The 19,373-nt window shown below is 46.3% G+C and overlaps 1 protein-coding gene across 3 annotated transcripts in view; it reads right to left on the reverse strand.

Moving 5' to 3' along the window:
• The window catches only part of LOC132396932 (guanine nucleotide-binding protein G(I)/G(S)/G(T) subunit beta-2), a 145,637-nt gene that overhangs the window by 20,646 nt on the left and 105,618 nt on the right, over positions 1–19,373 (reverse strand). For all 3 annotated transcript variants that reach the window (XM_059975048.1, XM_059975049.1, XM_059975050.1), the window contains 2 exons: positions 15,987–16,025; positions 665–771 (listed from right to left, as the gene is read on the reverse strand). In XM_059975048.1, coding sequence (XP_059831031.1) covers positions 665–771; positions 15,987–16,025 — 146 coding nt within the window. The remainder of the gene's footprint in view (positions 1–664; positions 772–15,986; positions 16,026–19,373) is intronic.

Here is a 19,373-nt window from a genome sequence, read left to right on the forward strand (position 1 = left end):
GGCCTGTTGGGAGTAATGTCCCAAGTTACATTTATTCACCCTCTGTGTGCACATCTCCTTTAAACTTTTCCTCTCTCATCCTAAATGCCTGCCCTCTAGTATCTAATATTTCTATTCTAGGGAACAACATACTCTCTACCCTATCTATGCATCTCAAGTTTATAAACTTCTATTAGGTGTTCCCTCAGCCTCCAATGCTCCTGAGAAAACAACCCAAGTTTCTCCAACTTCTCCTCCTGGCTCATACCCTTTAATGAATTTAGAGAGAGTGCAGAAGATGTTTTCCAGGATGATGCCTAGATTAAAGACCCTCACAATCGGGCCATGATCTCTCCACTATTCAGTGTTTATCCTCCCCTTGAATACCAAGGTCCTTCTGATCCTCAATACTCTCCACTATTCATGGTATGTGCCCTCCCCTTGTATACTGAGGTCTCTTTGTTCCTCGGTACTCTCCACCAGTCACAGTACGTGTCCTACCTTTGTACACTGAAGAACTGCAAATTATCCAAAGCAGAGCCCAACCTTAAAAAGCATCCCAGGGTAATGCTGGGTCGTCAGCCTGTGTACTCCACACAAAAGAGGTTCTGCCAAAGGCCCCAGAATTTTCTTATGCTAAGGCCACTGTGTAATGATGCCATCACACGTGAGCCAATGTACGAACCTGGAGTCGGTGCCCCAATGCATGGCATAGATCTTGGCCAAGTGACCCCTCAAGGTGCGGCGTGTCCGCATCTGGATTCTCCCAACCGGGTCGAGGGTGGACGTAATCTGCAATAAGGTAAAATACACAAAGGTCAGCACAATGTGAGGCTGCAGCTGGAGCACCGCACTGCAGGGGAGATTTACGTGGATGTTATCAGGAATTGAGGGACTAAGTTATGGAGAGAAGTTGACCAGGCTGAGAACACAAGAGAATAAGGGGTGACTTCATAGAGCTATATAAAATCAAATACACACTGTGGCCACTTTATTAGATACAGCAGTGAAACCCAGAGCAATCTTCTGCTGCTGTAGCACATCCACTTCAGGGTTTGATGTGCTGTGTGTTTAGAGATGTTTCTCTGCACATCGCTATTGTAATGTGTGGTTATTTGAACTCTCAGCTTCCTGTCAGCTTGAAGCAGCCTGGCCCTTCTCCTCTGACCTCTCTCATTAACAAGGCATTTTCTCCCACAGAACTGCCACTCACCAGATGTTTTTTTTTGTCACACCATTCTTTATAAACACTAGAGACTGGTGAGGCCTAATTTGGAGCACTGTGCATAGTTTTGTTCACCTACTATACAGAAAATGTCAATAAGACTGTAAGAGTCTACAGAAGATTTACAAATATGTTTGCAGGACTTGAGGGCCTGAGTTATAGGGAAAGGTTGAATAGATCAGGACTTCATTCTCTGAAGCATAGGAGAATGAAGAGTGATTTGATAAGCAGTAAGATAAAATTATGAGGGACACAGATATGGTAAATGAAAGCAGGCTTTTTCCACTGAGGTTAGATAAGATTAGAACTAGAGGTCATGGGTTAAAGGTGAAATGTTTAAGGCAAACCTGAGGGGAAACTTCTTCAATTAGATGGTGGTGACTGTGTGAAACAAGCCGCTAGTGCAGGTGGAAGGTGTGAGTTTCAGTTAAATATTTAAGAAAAATTTGGATAGGTACATGGAAGGGAGGGGTATGGAGGACTATGGTCCGAGTGCAGGTCAATGATTCTAGGCAGAATAATAGTTTGGCATGGACTAGATGGGCCAAAGGCCTGTTTCTGAGTTGTAGTGTTTTATGAGTGAAAATCCCAATTTCTGAGGTATTCAAACCACCCCATCTGGCACCAAACATTCCATAGTAAAAGTCACTTAGATCATATTTCTTCCCCATCTTGATGTTTCCTCTGAACAACAACTGAACCTTTTCACCATGTCTGCATGCTTTTATGCATTGCGGCAGTGAGAAAAGTCGGGATCAAACTGGGGGCTTCCTCCCAAAGTCAAAGTAAAATTTATTAACAAAGTATGTTCATGCTACCATATACTACAGGAAAATAAAATACAAAGAATTTCCAAATAAAACTAAACATTAACAAAGAGTGACAAATAACCAATGTGCAATACAAAAATTATGCAAATGAGTAAATGTAATACTGCCAACACAAGTTGTAGAGACCTTGAAAGTGAGTCTGTAGGTTGTCGAATAAGTTCAGTGTTGCTGTGAGTGAAGTTATCCACACTGGTTCAGGAGCCTGATGGTTAAAAGGTGGTGTGGGACCTAAGGCTTCTGTACCTCTGCCCAATGGTTGTACGAGAAGGCAGCATGGCCTGGTGGGGGTCTTTGATGACGACAGTGCTCCATGTAAATGTACTACATTGGTGGGGAAGCTTTGCTTGCGATGGACTGGGCAATGTTCACCACTTTCTCTAGACTTCTCCATTCCTGGGCATCAGTGTAATGATGCTGCCTCAAGATACTGAAGAATAATGATTTCTATGGGTATGAAACTCAGTGTTGCAGTGCCACGTTCATTCCACAGTAACATAAGGAAGCCAATGTTAGACAATATCAAAGCAAAACGAAGGAAGACTCAAAGCAGAAGAAATGTGTTTTTTGAGAAGGATGAAAATATCGTGGAAGGACAGAGTAACAAATGAGAAAGTGTTGCAAAAAGCCAGAATAAGACGAGAGCTGATATCATCAATCAGGAAACGGCAGGTGGAATTTCTGGGACATGCACTGAGAGAAGAGAAGCCCAAACATCTTGCAGTAATGGGAAAAACTAATGGAAGGAGAAATCGTGGGTGACAGTGCGTGATATTAACGAGTTACATCAAGGGATAAACAGGTAAAATTTTTCAAGAGCTTATTAGAACTTCTCAGATTAAAGACAGATGGAAGACCATGATCGCCTATGTCATACGGTAATGATGATAACAAGAAGTTTTCAGTATTTTGGGGTGGAGGGATGATGAGGAAAGGGGGATAGAATATTGGTTTATTATTTTTACATGTACTGAGATACAGTGGAAAACCTTTGTCCTGTCTGCATTCAGACAGATCGTGCCATTCATACATCATGTAAAAAGCAAAGAGATTGCAGAATGTAGTGTGGCAGCTACAGAGAAAGTACAGTGCAAGGAAGGAATGAGATGAAAACCACAACAAGGTGGACTGGGAGATCAAGAATTCATCTTCAGTGTTTGATTTTATAAACGTTACAAGTGTAAACTTTGCCAAACTTCTATAGATGTGTGATGGAGAGTATACTGCATCACAGCCTGGTATGGAAACACCAATGCCCTAGAATGGAAAATCCTACAAAAAGTAGTGGATATGGCCTAGTATATCACAGGTAAGGCCCTCCCCACCATTGGGCACATCTACATGAAATGCTGTTGAAGGAAATCAGCATCAATTATCAGGAACTCCCACCACTCAGGACATGTTCTCTTCTCACTAGCACCATCAGAAGGTACAGGAGGCTCAGGACTCACACCATCACACTCAGGAACAGTTACTAACCCTTAACTTTGAATCAGAGGGGATAACTTCACTTGCCCCATTACTGAAATGTTCCCACAACCAATGGACTCACATTCAAGGGCTCTTCATCTCATGCTCTTGATGTTTATGTATTTATTTTCGTATCTGCACAAGTTGTTTTCATCTGCACTCTGTTTGAATGCCAAGATTGGTTCGGCCTTTCTTTATTTCTATTATGGTTATTATTCTATGGATTTATTGAGAATGCCCACAAGAAAATGAATCTCAGAGTTGAATATGGTGACATATATGTACTTGGATAACAAATTTACTTTGACCTTTGATGGGAGGTATTTTTAAGAGTCAGGTAACAGGGGGGTAAGTGTCCATGAGCCTGGCGGTATGTGGTTTTGGGTTTTTCTCTCTCCTGCCCAATGGGACAGAAGGAGGTAGAAGGCATGGAAGGAGTGGAAGGGGTCCTGCTGTCATCAGCCACTGTAAATTCAGCTGCTTCTTCCACAGCTCTGGGAGACAGCAGTGAGTTTTGAAAACACATCTGCAAAGAGAAAGTGTTAGAAGTTTGGAACTTATCAGCAAGCTTGCTATTTTTAAATCCAAGTCTGATGGGCTGATTTATAGGCGCTACAGTACTACAGCAGTTAGCGCGACACTATTACAGCTCAGGACATCGGAGTTCAGAGATCAATTCCAGAGCCACCCATAAAGAGTATGTTTGCCTGTGACTATGGGATTCCTCTGGGTGCTCCTGTTCTCCCACAGCCCAAAAACAAGCAGGTCAGTAGGTTAACCGATCATCGTAAAATTGTTCTATGGTTAGGCTAGGGTTAAATAGGTAGGTCACTAGGCGGTGTGGCTTGTTGGACTGTGCTGTATCTCTAAATAAAAATAAATAAATAAATGAAAGAATTTTTAAAACAAAAATGGTCTCCCAACCATCTATCAGGGACATTTATCAGGAGCACTGCATACGCAGGGCCCTTAGTATTAAGGATCCCACGCTCCATCCAGCATCCTCTGACTCTCTACCACCAGGCAGGAGACTCCGATGCATAAAACCAAGAATGGTCAGGATGGGAAACAACTTATTCCCTCAGGCCATTAGGCTTCTGAACTCCCTGCTACATCACACTCAGCATGTCACTGGATAACTTGTACTGTAACCTACAGTATTTAATTTATGCACTTTACTTTGTTTATCTATGCATAATTCATTTGTAGATTTAATTCTCACCTTCCTAAGTTATTGAGTATTGTGTGTACAACTGTATTTTACACACTGGTCTAGAGAAACGTCGTCTCGTTTGACAGTATGCATGTATACAGTAAATGATGTTAGACTTGACTTGAATGGGTCTAATTTAAGAAATCGAGGGGATTAATTCTAAATGCAAGATGGATAAGGCGATTTAAGCAATCTGGGGAAAAGGAAGCTTACATAGAGAGGAGCCTCACTGGCAGAACAGGACTGGAAGTGACCAATTTTCCTCAGCTGTACTGGAGTTAGACTGAATAGAATTGGGTGGGAGGTCACGGACTCTTAACGTTGCCACAACAGAGAAACTGCGAGGACGATTTTAATCCTCTCTCACTAAAAGCACCAGCTATTAAGAGACTCTGCGCACTGAGTGGCTCCACAGGCCCCCTGTTTGGAATGGCCGCCTGCTTCATCTGACGGAGCCCAGTGCTGTACAGCACAGGATGTATCGGTGGACAGCATGTGGCACTGACACGTTAATAAGAGCTGCTCTGTGCTCCCACACCTTCTGCCTGCCTATGTATCTATGTACCGTGGACAGCATTCTAACTGGCTGTATCTTTGCCTGGTATGGAGAGGGGGGGGGGATACTCCAGAGGATTGAAATAAGCTGCATAAAGTCGTAAAATTAGTCAGCTCCATCGTGGGCACAAGCCTCTGCAGCATTCAGGACATTTTCAAGGCACGATACCTCAAAAAGGCAGCATCCACCATTAAGGACTCCCATCACCCAGGTCATGCCCTCTTCTCATTTCTACCACCAGGGAGGAGGTACAGAAGCCTGAAGACACAAACTCAACAATTCAGTAACAGCTTCTTCCCTCTGCCATCTGATTTACTGAATGGACATTGAAACCATGATCACTACCTTTTTATTTCTATTTTCGCACTACTTACATGCAGATAGACACACAACAAATTTCACGGCATATGCCAGTGATATTAAACCTGGTTCAGATTATTCTGCATTGTTATTGCTTTACCTCAATGCATTGTGTAATGATTTGATCTGTACCAACAGTGTGCAAGACAGGTTTTTCCAGAATCAAAATCAATTTATTACACTGGCATATGTTGTGAAATTTGTTAACTTAGTATCTTGGTACACGCGACAAAAATAAACAAATTCCAATAAAGGGGTGCTCATTTAAGACCAGTACTAGGAAAACAGAACATCTCCGCTCCATCCGCCAAAAGCAGATCTTTCCGGTGGCCAAGCATTTTAATTCCGATTCCCATTCTGACATGTCAGTACATGGCCTCCTCTCGTGCCAAGATGAGGACACTCTCAGCGTACACACTTTATATTCCGTCTGAGTAGATCCCAACCTGATGGCATGAATATCGATTTCTTCTTCCGGTTAAAAAGGATTCCCTCCCCCACTGTCTTCCTCTAATCCCTATTCTGGCCTCTTGCCTCTTCTCACCTGTCTAGCACCTCCCTGAGTCTCCTCGTCCTTCCCTTTCTTCTATGGTCCACTCTCCTCTCCTGTCAGATTCCTTCTTCTCCAGTCCTATAGCTTTCCCACCCACCTGGCCTCCCCTATCACCTTCCCTTCCCCCTACCTTTTTATGCTGGTGTCTTCCCCTTCCTTTTCAGCCCTGCAGAAGGGTATTGGCCTGAAACTTCGACTGTTTATTCATTTTCATAGATGCTGCTGAGAATGTGAAAAGGGTAAGGGGTACATGTAGAGGGGGTGGGCAAGGGGTAAGTGTAGCAAAATATGTAGCCAGGACAAGAGAGAGGTACATCATTGGGGAAGTAAGGAGAGGTAGCTAAAATAAGGTGCCAGGCCAGACGTGGAGACCACAAGGAAAAGGGAACCTGTGACCACAAGACAATGTGCTTGGCAAAGTATTTTGAGGATACCTATTTCAAGTGTTTTGAAGTACGTCAGTATTAATTCCAGGTATTACGCTTTAACCTTTGCTAATTCTGAGTATTTCACATGCTTATCTATGCAATAGCCAATCAATTGATGAATTTGAATCGGTAACCATATTTGCAAATGTAGTACCCTGCTTTTGGATATAAGTATGACATTTGTAAACCAACAAATTGGGCGTTGGCTACCTTATGCCCGAAATGCGTGGGGCTGCGAACTCCTCTCCGAATAAAAACCGTTTCAGAGGTAATTTTGTGTCTCTCGTGTTTTTCCTCAACTGTAACAGGTAACAGTTACAGGTTGACACTGCCTGACCTGCTGAGTTCCTCCATCATGCATGTGCTGCCATTGGATTTCCAGCATTGCAGACTTTCTCACGTTTAGGACAAATTTATCTTCTTGGGAGGCTTGCAAATTGTTGGAAAGCTAGGTGGGCAAACTTACTTCAAAGCACAGATTGTTGGACTACATCAACCTTCTCGGTATAATACACCCTCATTCCTCTGTCTTTTTTCTTGCAACAGGACAGCAGGGACTCACTGAAAAGGATGCAATATCCCTAAGTTCAGCAGGGTTACAGAGTACTCAGATATACAGCATTACAGACCAGTCAACCGAGAGTTGACAACAATATCCCTCCAAACATCCGGTCCTGAACCACGCGGCAAAATCCTCATCAATACTCTTCAGTAACACTGTTACTAAATTAGTCGCTCTACACGAAAACAAGGCCCTTCCCCCCCCTCTTACCGTTCCTTCTTTTTAAAGAAAAAATGTATAATGTATAATTTGCCTTTTTCCTGGGAAAGCATCTTATCTGATGCTGCTGCTGTTTTTCCCTGTACATACACGTACTTCTGAGTCTTATTGTAGCGGTGTGCTATGCACAGCGCTGAAATAACGACACGCAGTCGGTGAGCTGCAGTTGTCAAAGAGGTTTATTGAAACTTCGCGGCCTCGCTTTAAAGCCTTCCTGATCCCGCCCTCCTCCTGCGTATTCACAGTCCCGTCCCGCACGCCGGCTTTTCCCCTTGCTGGACTGGCCTCAGTGCTGGTGCGCGCCACTTTGTGAGCCGGTTCGAGTGCGCTGGGAAGTGGGTCGCCACATAACTCCCCCCAGAACCGGCGATACACCCCCCCCCCCCGATGTCCTCAGTCTGAGTCAGACTCTGTTTGGGAGGTCTGCCTCTGCGCCGCGGTGCCTGAATCTCGACCAGCTGCGCCAAGTCCACACGGGCCGGTTTGAATTGGTCCACTGTGAAAACCTCCTCTTTCCCCCCCAATGTCCAGCACGAATGTGGCCCCGTTGTTTCTGATCACCGTAAATGGCCTCTCGTAGGGCCGCTGTAGCGGCGCCCGATGTCCGCCATGTCATACAAAAACGAACTTACAGTTTTGCAGGTCTTTGGGTACGCTCTGTCCATGCTGTGAAATGGGTATGGGGGCCAGGACCAAGCCTCTTGCGTAGTCTGCCCAGGACTGCTGTGGGATCTTCCTCTTGCCCCCTTGGGGCCGGTATGAACTCTCCTGGGACGACCTGGGGTGCACCGTACACCAACTCGGCCAACGAGGTGTGCAGATCCTCCTTGGGCGCCGTGCGGATTCCGAGCAGGACCCAGGGAAGCTCGTCCACCCAGTTAGGCCCTTTCAGGCGGGCCATGAGAGCCGACCTCCGGTGACGGTGGAAACACTCCACTAGCCCGTTCGACTGTGAGTGGTAGGCAGTTGTGTGGTGTAGCTGTGTCCTCAAAAGGCTGGCCATAGCTGACCACAGGCTGGAGGTGAACTGGGTGCCTCTGTTGGAGGTAATGTGGGCCGGTACACCAAAGCGAGATACCCAGGTTGCAATCAGTGCTCGGGCGCAAGTTTCGGAGGTGGGGTCGGTGAGTGGGACCGCCACTGGCCATATTGTGAGCCGGTCCACGATAGTCAGGAGGTGCCGCGCTCCTCACAACACTGGCAGGGGGCCCACGATATCCACATGAATGTGGTTGATACGCTGGCAGGTGGGGTGGAACTGTTGCAGCAGGGCTTTGGTGTGCCACTGCACCTTGGCTGTTTGGCAGTGCATGCACGTTCTGGCCCATTCACTGACCTGCTTGCAGAGTCCGTGCCAAATGAACCATCCGGACGGCTGTCCTAATGGAGGGGTGCGCTAAGTTGTGAATGGAGTTGAAAATGTGCCGCCGCCAGGCTGCCGGGATGACGGGGCAGGGTTGGCCGGTGGTGACGTCACAGAGTAGGGTCCTCTCACCTGGGCCTACGGGGAGGTCCTGGAGCTGCAAACCGGAGACTGCGGTTCTGTAACTAGGGATCTCCTCGTCTGCCTGCTGTGCCTCCGCCAGCGCTTCATAGTCTAGCCCCGAGACAAGGCTTGGATATTAGGTCTGGAGGGAGTGCCCGCCACGACATTGTCCTTTCCCGAGACATGCCGGACATCCGTCGTGTATTCGAAGATGTAGGACAGATGTCGCTGCTGGTGGGACGACCAGGGGTCGGATGCTTTCATGAACGCAAAGGTAAGCCGTTTGTGGTCCGTGAACGTGGTGAAGGGCCGACCTTCTAAGAAGTACCTGAAATGCCGGATTGCCAGGTAGAGCACCAACAGTTCCCGGTCGAAAGCACTGTACTTGAGCTCGGGTGGCCGCAGGTGTTTGCTGAAAAACGCCAGGAGTTGCCAGCGACCCTCGATGAGTTGTTCCAGCACCCCACCGACTGCTGTGTTGGATGTGTCCACTGTGAGGGCAGTAGGGATGTCCGTTCTGGGGTGCACTAGCATCGCGGCATTTGCCAAGGCTTCTTTGGTTTTAATGAAAGCGGCGGTAGACTCCTCATCCGAGGTAATGTCTTTGCCCTTACCCGACATCAGGGCAAACAGGGGAGGAAGCGGTGGTAGAAATTTACCATACCCACGAATTCCTGGCCTTTGATTGTGTTGGGTCGGGGGAAATGGCAGACTGTGTCTTCCTTAGCGGGCAGAGGGGTTGCACCGTCTTTAGTGATCCTGTGGCCCAGGAAGTCGATGGTGTCGAGCCCGAACTGGCATTTGGCCGGGTTGATTGTCAGGCCATATTCACTCAGTCGAGCGTAGGGTTGACAGAGGTGGGACAGATACTCCTGATTTGAAAGCTCCCAGGAGCTGTTGGGCTACGGCGGCCAGTGTGAAGTCCCACGTGAACCAGCTGGAGCCGAACTGTAGCCACACCGTATGGGTGCCGTCGGTCCTTACTGTGCTGCCGTTCGCGGCCCTCAGGGTGGGACCCAGTTCTCTGTTGCAGGTGTCATAACTCGTCGGAGGTAAGACGCTGATCTCGGCTCCGGTGTCCACCAAAAAGCGCCGTCCCGACTGCTGGTCCCAGACATACAGCAGTCTATCCAGATGGCCAGCCACCGTAGCCATCAGCGGCGGGCTTCTGCGCTCCACCACTGGTGGTAGAAGCACCATTGTTCATTGGCCTCCTCACCCCTGCCTCTGAGGTTAGTGGGCTCTGCGGCCGGGCTTGGGCTGGTCTGCTGCTGGGTGCGTGGCTTGGTGATCTGTGCGATGGACGCCCCACTCTCCTTCTTGGCTTTCCACAGCACGTCCGCCCGGGCCGCCACCTTCCGGGGGGGTCACTGAAATCCGCGTCAGACAGCAGCAGGCATATGTCCTCGGGCAGCTGCTCCAGGAACACCTGCTCAAACATTAGGCAGGGTGTGTGTCCTCCAGCCAGGGACAGCATCTTGTTCATCAAAGTCGACGGTGGCCTGTGTGCAGTAAGTGGTCAGCTGGCTCGTGCCGTGACAGTCCGAAAGTCCTAATGAGCAGGGCTTTGAATTCTGTGTATTTGCTGTCCTCCGGGGGCGACTGTATGAACTCCTCAACCTGGGCGGCTGTCTCCTGGTCGAGGGAGCTCACCACGTAGTAGTAAAGTGTGACATCCGAGGTTATCTGCCGAATGTGGAATTGGGCTTCTGCTTGCTGGAACCATAGGTGAGGTCGCAGTGTCCAGAAGCTTGGCAGTTTTAACAAAACTGCATGAACAGATGTGGCATAATTCATCTCCGGTCCAAATATTGTTTGGGCCGTCGGGGTCACCAATTGCAGCGGTGTGCTACACGCAGCGCTGAAATAACGACACGTAGTCGGTGAGCTGCAGTTGCCAAAGAGGTTTATTCAAACTTCGCGGCTTCGCTTTAAAGCCTTCCTGTTCCCGCCCTCCCCGGGCAGGAATACTGTGGGGGGGGGGGCGCATATTCACAGTCCCATCCCACGCGTGGGCTTTTTCCCTTGGTGGTGAAGCAGACTTGGCTCCCTTTTTGGGACCGGCCTCAATGCCGGCGCGCGCCACTTTGTGAGCCGGTTCGAGTGCGCTGGGAAGTGGGTCGCCACATTATAATAAAATTGGACCTTGACTCAGTTTTGCACTGTGCAGCGGAGGCCACAGCAATTCCAGATTTCCAGTCAGTGCCAAGTGACGGAAAGTTGTAAAATTAATCAGCTCCGTCATGGGTACAAGCCTCTGTTGTATGCAAGACATCTTCAAGGAGCGGTGCCTTAGGAAGGCAGCTTCCATCAATAAGAACCCCCACCACCCAGAACATGCCCTCTTCTCATTGTTACCTTCAGGAACACACTCGGAGATTCAGGAGCAGTTTCTTCCCCTCTGCCATCCATTTCTAAATGGTCAATGAACCCATGAACACGAACTCACTACTACTTTAGCACTACTTTAATTTGACTATTTTAATAAATATAAAACACACACACACACTTACTGTACTTCAGTTTTTTCTGTATATTAATTTATTACTGCCATAAAATTAACAAATTTCATGACGTCTGCCGGTGACATTAAATCTGATTCTGAAGTTATTCACCACAGAGTGGATTCTGGTTAAATGGTCTATCAGTTAATCAGGTCAGTTGTTTATCTGGGACAACTTTGAAAGAACAAAAAACTGAGAAAATAGCCAGGATTCCCCTCATTTATTTGGGACACTACTCAACGTAACTGGAACAGGAGACCGTTCCCAAACGGTTTCTAACTAGTGTCAGTCGCATGATCTTGTGTGGCTGTTAGACACTACATTGGGCTCAGAGTGAACAGTTTTTAAATAGCATCAGTTGCATGTGCTTTTGTTCAAAAAGCAGAGATTTTTGTCACTGATTGTTGGCGAGAAAAAGGCAAAACAATTCAGAACTGTTTTGCTCACTGTGGTGAGCATTCAGGCTTGGAGATGCCAGACATGGATGGGAGTGAAAATGATTTCACTACTTCAACAAGTTAGAAACTACAAAGGCTGCATCGACAATCATTTTGAATGTTACAATGAAAACGAGGAATTGGAGGGTACAACTGTTGAAAGCATTGCGTGAAGGCTGTCCATTATTTGCTCTAGGTGTCTGTGCTGATTTTGTTCATTTACAGTCAATGAAACACAGCAGAGTACAATGGATGAATTTCTCCACTGATAACTATTAGGAACTAACAGTTTTAGTAGAACTGGTAATATCCTAATTTGTTCTGTATTTATTTAAATACATAATTTGCTAATCAGTTAAACTTCAGTTAATCTTTTTTATTGCTTTTTAGCTATTTCCATGTAACTTCAGCTAATTGGAGCAGCTGTTTAATTGGGCCAATTAACTGCAATCCACTGTATTTAGAACATCCCGGGTGCCCATAAGACATTGGAACAGAATTAGGCCATTTGGTCCACTGAGTGTCTGACATTTGATCATGATTGATGTATTTTTCCTCTGAACCCTCCTCTTCTGCCCTCTCCCTGTAACCTTTGACACCCTCACTAATCAAGAACCTCTGCTTTAAAAATAGAAGAAATAATATTATAAACTACAGTGCAGGGCCTCCAGCCCACAAAGTTGTGCCAAACATTTAACCTTCAAGATCAAGCTAACCCTTCCCTCCCACAATCCATGCGCCCACCACTCTCTGTAAAACACTTATCTCTGAAATTCCCCCCATACTTTCCTCCGATCACCTTAGATTTATGCCCCCTCATTAGCATTTTCTGCCCTGGGAAAGTTTCTGGCTGTCCACTCGATCTTGCCTCTCTTGTACACCTCTAACAAGTCACCTCCCATCCTCCTTCGCTCCAAAGAGAAAAGTCCTAAGCTCATTCAACCTATCCCCACAAGACATGCTCTCTAATCCAGGCAGCATCCTGGTAATCTCCTCTTTAACCTCTATATATTCAGGCCACTAGAACCAAATACAATATTCAAAATATATTCCAAGAAAGTATACCCAATGACTTGGCCTCCACAGCCGTCTGTGGCAATAAATGCCAATATTCACTGCCGCCTGGCTAAAGAAATTCCTCCTCATCCTGGGTACCCTTGGGCAGAGCAGAGAAAGTTGGCTGTAGATTCTGTGTTGGAGGTAGATCTATGGGCAGGTAGTGCAACCTGTGCACATGAACACTGAGTACTGAATGGTTCATTTCCATGACATTGAAATGTAAGATGCTGTAGGCCTGTTTCCCTTGTTTGATGGTACCACAGGCAGCATGGGAGCAGCATTGCCTCGGTTGTAGCAAGGACTAGGCCTCGAGCTGCATGCTTGCCTGCTGCTGCAGTCCGGGAGAGGGAATCAAGTGGTAGTGTAAAGTAGGTTCCATGATCAGTTGGAGGCTGGCCTCTCCCGTCGGTGCAAACCTCTAATGTTCGACTGGACGAAAGCCAGGCTGGATTGCACTGGCTGCATACTGCCACGAATCAATACCATCAATTTGTGGGACATGTTGCTCAGGATCTTGGACTATGTATGCGTTTATTTTGCGTGAATTTTTTTTTGCTCATTATTTTGAATGTGTTGTCCACGTTGTGCATCTTGACCCCAGAGGAATGCTGTTTCGTTTGGATGCATCCATGTATGGTTGAATGATAATTAAATTTGATTTGATGAGAATGTTTTGGACAGCTTGGAGAAGCAGTGGCAGCCCATGGAACATATGACTATGTCACACGAGCAGTGGCACAGGAATGTGTAGGAACCATCAACTGCACACTTCCAGTGAGGAAAATTTCTCAGGACCATTTTTCCACTCATGTTAAGCCATGTTTTTTATTAAATTAAACCGTAAAACTCCCTCTACAAATGAGACTTTAGGACTAATCCGACAGGATGATCAACATCTCCGCCCATTAACCAACCCCACTAGCATCCACATCAGCCACTCCCTTCCACAGCCCCTCAGCAACCCTCGTGCCACTTTATGTTTACACTCCAGGCTTCATATGTATACTGGTACAGTCACTGGCCTATTGTGTTTCCATAAGCCCTGCCGCTACCTGGAAGAGTTCCTCTTGCCAAGGATCACAAGGTCACTTTATTATTATCTATCAGAGTCACAGATACTCCTGTACATGGCATTCCTTTATATTTATATAGAATCAGTCCGTGTGTAAACTAAACATGTGTATATTTGGCTACACTCAAAACAGTTACCTGTACATTGTGTTTCATATGACTGCTTTTACTGTTATTGTGTTATTTTATTGTTATTGTGTTTTAATGTTATTGTGTTTTTTTAAGCTGCATTGTATTCACAGTAACAATCATTTCATTCTCCTTTACATTAGTGTACTGAAGAATGACAATAAACAATCTTGAATCCTACTTTGTAAATGGGAGTTTGCTGCTTAGCGTTCCCTTATTCTCACCACCCCCTCTCTCTTTTTCACTCACTCCCTCACTGTGAGAATACATGGATGACTGATACAAGGTTTTTGTTCTCCCACACTGGATAACAAAGACTATCTAGCGATTAAATACAGAGCTTACTCGGTGTGGGGGGGGGGGGGGGGGGGAGGGAATCACTGAACTAACATAAAGGTGGACGAACAGGTGAAGTCAAGATTATTCAGGATCAAAATCAAAACCACCCCATTATAGGAAGATGTGCAGCCCTTAGAGGGGGTGCAGAACAGGTTCATTAGGATGCTGCCAGAGCTATAAAGAGATGTTGGGCAAACATAGAACACTACAGCACAGTATAGGGCCTTCAGCCCACAATATTGTGCAAGATTGCACCCTACTCTAAGAGCAATCTAACTTCTCTCCATTTTCCTTCCATCCATTTATCTACCCAAGCGTTTCTAAAATGTCCCCAATGTATCTGCCTCTACCGCCACCTTTCATTCCATAGTCCCAGCACTCTGTTTAAAAAGCACTTACCTCTGACACCTCCCACTTTATGTTCCTCTAACCACCTTAAACTTATGCCCCCCCCCCCCGTATCAGCCATTTCTGCCCTACAGAAAAAGAAAGTCTCTGGCTCTGGCTATCCATTTGATCTATGTCTCTTATCATCTTATACACCTCACAACCTCCTTCACTCAAAAGAGAAAAGCCCTAGCTCACTCCAACTACTCTCATAAGGCATGCTCGCTAATCCAGACAGCACTCTGGTAAATCTCCTCTGCACCCTCTCTAATTGGGGCAGCATGGTGGCACAAAGCTTTACAGTACCGATGACCAACTGCCTATAGGTCTGTCTCCCCATAACTGTGTGGGTTTCCTCCGGGTGCTCCGGTTTTCTCCCACAGTCCAAAGGCGTACTGCTTGATAGGTTAGTTGGACAATGTAAATTGTCCTGTGATTAGGCTATTTAAATCAGGGAGTTGCTGGGTGACGCAGCTCGAAGGGCTGGGGGGGGGGGGAGTGGGTGTGGGAGGAGGGGTTGGGGCTGGGGAAGTGGTACAGAGAGAGAGGGTAGGTGAGAGAGGGAGGGGGAGGGGTAGAAAGAGAGAAGGGTGTGATGGGAAGGAGGAAAAGAGAGAGCGAGAGCGAGAGAGAGAGAGAGAGAGAGAGCGAGAGAGAGAGAGCGAGAGAGAGAGAGAGCGAGAGAGAGAGAGAGCGAGAGAGAGAGCGAGAGAGAGAGAGCGAGAGAGAGAGAGCGAGAGAGAGAGAGCGAGAGAGAGAGAGCGAGAGAGAGAGAGAGAGGACACACACACTGACAGGACAGTTTCGAGGGTAAGTTTAAAGGAGATGAATCGAGTATCTTTGTGTTTTTTTTAAAACAAGAGAGTGGTGGGTACCTGGAACATCCTGCCTGATGAAGGGATATGAATAATGGGCAGGCAGAAGAGACAGATTTCAAAAAGGTCAGTTCTACATTCTAAGATCATTCAGAAAGCAATTTAAAAGCTGGAACAATCACTCAGGTTCAGCTGGCAAGTGCCTTCTCTGTTCATTCTCCACTACATCCACTCCAGCTCTCAGCACCTGATGCCCTGAAGTACTACAGCCTTCCACCACCCAATACCCACACAACGGGTGGGAGGAGAGTCACAGGTGTGACCGAAGACACATTTATGTTACCGAAAGATCAGTCGCTTGCCTCACCTGGGACAGCGTGGAGTCGCCACATGCTTTCCTTGCGTCCTGCAAAAGAGAAGAGACAGGAAGTGTTAGGACAAGTCGGCAGGGCAAGATTCTCCCTTATCTGATCCAGCAACACCAACCAACCTCTCCTCCAACAATGGAGGCACAGAAGATGGAAGACATTGGAAACCACAGCAATAAAAAAACTGCCAGAGCAACTCAGCGAATAACAAAGGGTTGTGACTTGAATCACTGTCAAGATTTGAGAAGATTGGGTATGTCACCCAACACACTCGGAAATTTCAATACATGTACTGCGAAGAGAATTCTAACTGGCTGCATCACCATCTAGTATGAAGTGGGGGCTCCTCCACAGGATTGAAATAATCTGCAGAGAGTTGGAAACTAAATCAGCTCTATCATGGGATTAGCTTCCGTAGTATTCAGGACATCTTCAAGGAGCGATGTCTGAAAAAGGCAGCACCCATCATTAAGGACCCCCATCTCCCAGGTCATAGAACACAGAACAGTACAGGCCCTTCTGCCCACAATGTTGTGCCAACCCTTAAACCCTGCCTCCCATATATTCCCCCACCTTAAATTCCTCCATATACCCGTCTAGTAATCTCTTAAATTTCACTAGCGTATCTGCCTCCACCACTGACTCAGGCAGTGCATTCCACGCACCAACCACCCTCTGAGTGAAAAACCTTCCTCTAATATCCCCCTAGAACTTCCCACCCCTTAACTTAAAGTCATGTTCTCTTGTACCGAGCAGTGGTGCCCAGGGGGAAGAGGTGCTGACTGTCCACTCTGTCTATTCCTCTTAATATCTTGTATACCTCTATCATGTCTCCTCTCATCCTCCTCCTCGCCAGAGAGTAAAGCCCTAGCTCCCTTAATCTCTGATCATAATGTATACTCCCTAAACCAGGCAGCATCCTGGTAAATCTCTTCTGTACCCTTTCCAATGCTTCCACATCCTTCCTAAGGTGAGGCAACCAGAACTGGACACAGAGTTTTATAGAGCTGCATCATTACCTTGCGACTCTTAAACTATATCCCTCAACTTATGAAAGCTAACACCCCATAAGCTTTCTTAACTACCCTATCTACCTGTGAAGCAACTTTCAGGAATCTGTGGAAATGTACCCCCAGATCCCTCTGCTCCTCCACACTACCAAGTATCTTGCCATTTACTTTGTACTCTGCCTTGGAGTTTGTCCTTCCAAAGTGTACCACCTCACACTTCTCTGGGTTGAACTCTATCTGCCACATCTCAGGCCACTCCTGCATCCTATCAATGTCTCTCTGCAAACTTTGACAATCCTCTAAACTATCCACACCACCACCAACCTTTGTGCCGTCTGCAAACTTGCCAATCCACCCTTCTATCCCCACGTCCAGGTCGTTAATAAAAAGTAGAGGTTCCAGAACCAATCCTTGTGGGACACCATGAGTCACAACCATCCAATCTGAATGTACTCCCTCCACCATGACCCTCTGCTTTCTGCAGGCAAGGCAATTCTGAATCCACCTGGCTAAACTTCCCTGGATCCCATGCCTTCTGACTTTCTGAATAAGCCTACCATGTGGAACTTTATCAAATGCCTCATTAAATCCATGTAGATCACATCCACTGCACTACCCTCATCTATATGCCTGGTCACCTCCTCAAAGAGCTCTTCACAGGCTTGTTAGACACATCTGCCCTTCACAAAGCCATGCTGACTGTCCCTGGTCAGACCATGTCTCTAAATGCCCATAGATCCTATCTCTAAGAATCTCCAACAGCTTTCCCACCAGACATTAGGCTCACTGGTCTATAATTACCCAGACTATCCCTACTACCTTTATCAAACAAGGGGACAACATTCACCTCCCTCCAATCCAGTGGTACCATTCCTGTGGACAACGTGGACATAAAGATCCTAGCCAGAGGCTCAGCAATCTCTTCCCTCGCCCCATGGAGCAGCCTGGGGAATATTCCGTCAGGCCCCGGGGACTTACCCATCCTAATGTATTTTAACAACTCCAACACCTCCTCTCCCTTAGTATCAACATGCTCCAGAACTTCAACCTCACTCATATTGTCCTCACCGTCATCAAGTTCCCTCTCATTGGTGAATACTGAAGAGAAGTATTCATTGAGGACCTCGCTCACTTCCACAGCCTGCAGGCACATCTTCCCACCTTTATCTCTAAGCGGTCCTACGTTCACTCATGTCATCCTTTTGTTCTTCACATAACTGAAGAATGCCTTGGGGTTTTCCTTTTCCCTACTTGCCAAGGCCTTCTCATGCCCCCTTCTTGCTCTCCTCAGCCCCTTAAGCTCTTTTCTTGCTACCCTATATTCCTCAACAGCCCTATCTGATCCTTGCTTCCTGAACCTCATGTATGCTGCCTAGATTTTCAACCTCACTCGTCACCCATGGTTCCTTCATCCTACCATTCTTTATCTTCCTCACCGGGTCAAATTTATTCCTAACATCTTGCAAGAGATCCCCAAACATCGACCATATGTCCATAGTACATTCCCCTGCAAAAACATCATCCCAATTCACACCCGCAAGTTCTGGCCTCATAGCCTCATAATTATGTCTTGTTCTCAAAGCTACCGTCAGTGAGGAGAGTACAGGAGCCTGAAGGCACACATTTAACGATTCAGGAACAACTTCTCTGCCATCAGATTTCTGGAAGGACATTGAACCCATGCACTCTACCTCACTTCTTTTTTTTTCCATTTTTTGCACTATTTATTTCATTTAACTTTTATTAATACATTTGTACTAACTGTAATTTAGTTTTTATTATGTATTGCATTGCACTGCTGCCACATAGACGAATCATTTCACAACGTATGTCGGTGAGATTAAACCTGATTCTGATCCGACTCTGTTCTTCCCACAGAAGCTGCCTGAGCTGCCGAGTTCTTCAAGCAGTTTGTTCCTCCTCTCCAAAAATGTTCTTTAACACACGGGGGAAAGTGTTTCATTGCTTCGTTCCAAATTAAACTGAATTTACTATCACAGTACTTGCATGTCACCCACCGTACACTACCCTGAGATTCATGTTTTAGCAGGTCACAGAAGAATGAAGAAATACAATAGAAAGGATGAAAAACTGAAGTTCACAGTTCAAAGTAAAATTTATGTCACCACATACAAACCTGAGACTATTTTTCCTGTGGGTAAACTCAGCAAATCTATAAAATAGCAACTGTAAACAGGACAAATAAAAGAGCAAGAGCATAGAAGACAACAAATGCAGATATAAACAAGTAGCAATAAATAACGAGAGCATGAAATAACAAGATAAAGAGCTCTTGAAGTGAGATCAGTGGTTAGGGAAACATCCCTATAGTGGAGTGTAGTTATCATCTTTTGTTCGAGAGCCTGATGGTCGAGG

The sequence above is a fragment of the Hypanus sabinus genome, chromosome 7 (assembly GCF_030144855.1).
Source record: "Hypanus sabinus isolate sHypSab1 chromosome 7, sHypSab1.hap1, whole genome shotgun sequence".
Classification (NCBI taxonomy): Eukaryota; Metazoa; Chordata; class Chondrichthyes; order Myliobatiformes; family Dasyatidae; genus Hypanus; species Hypanus sabinus.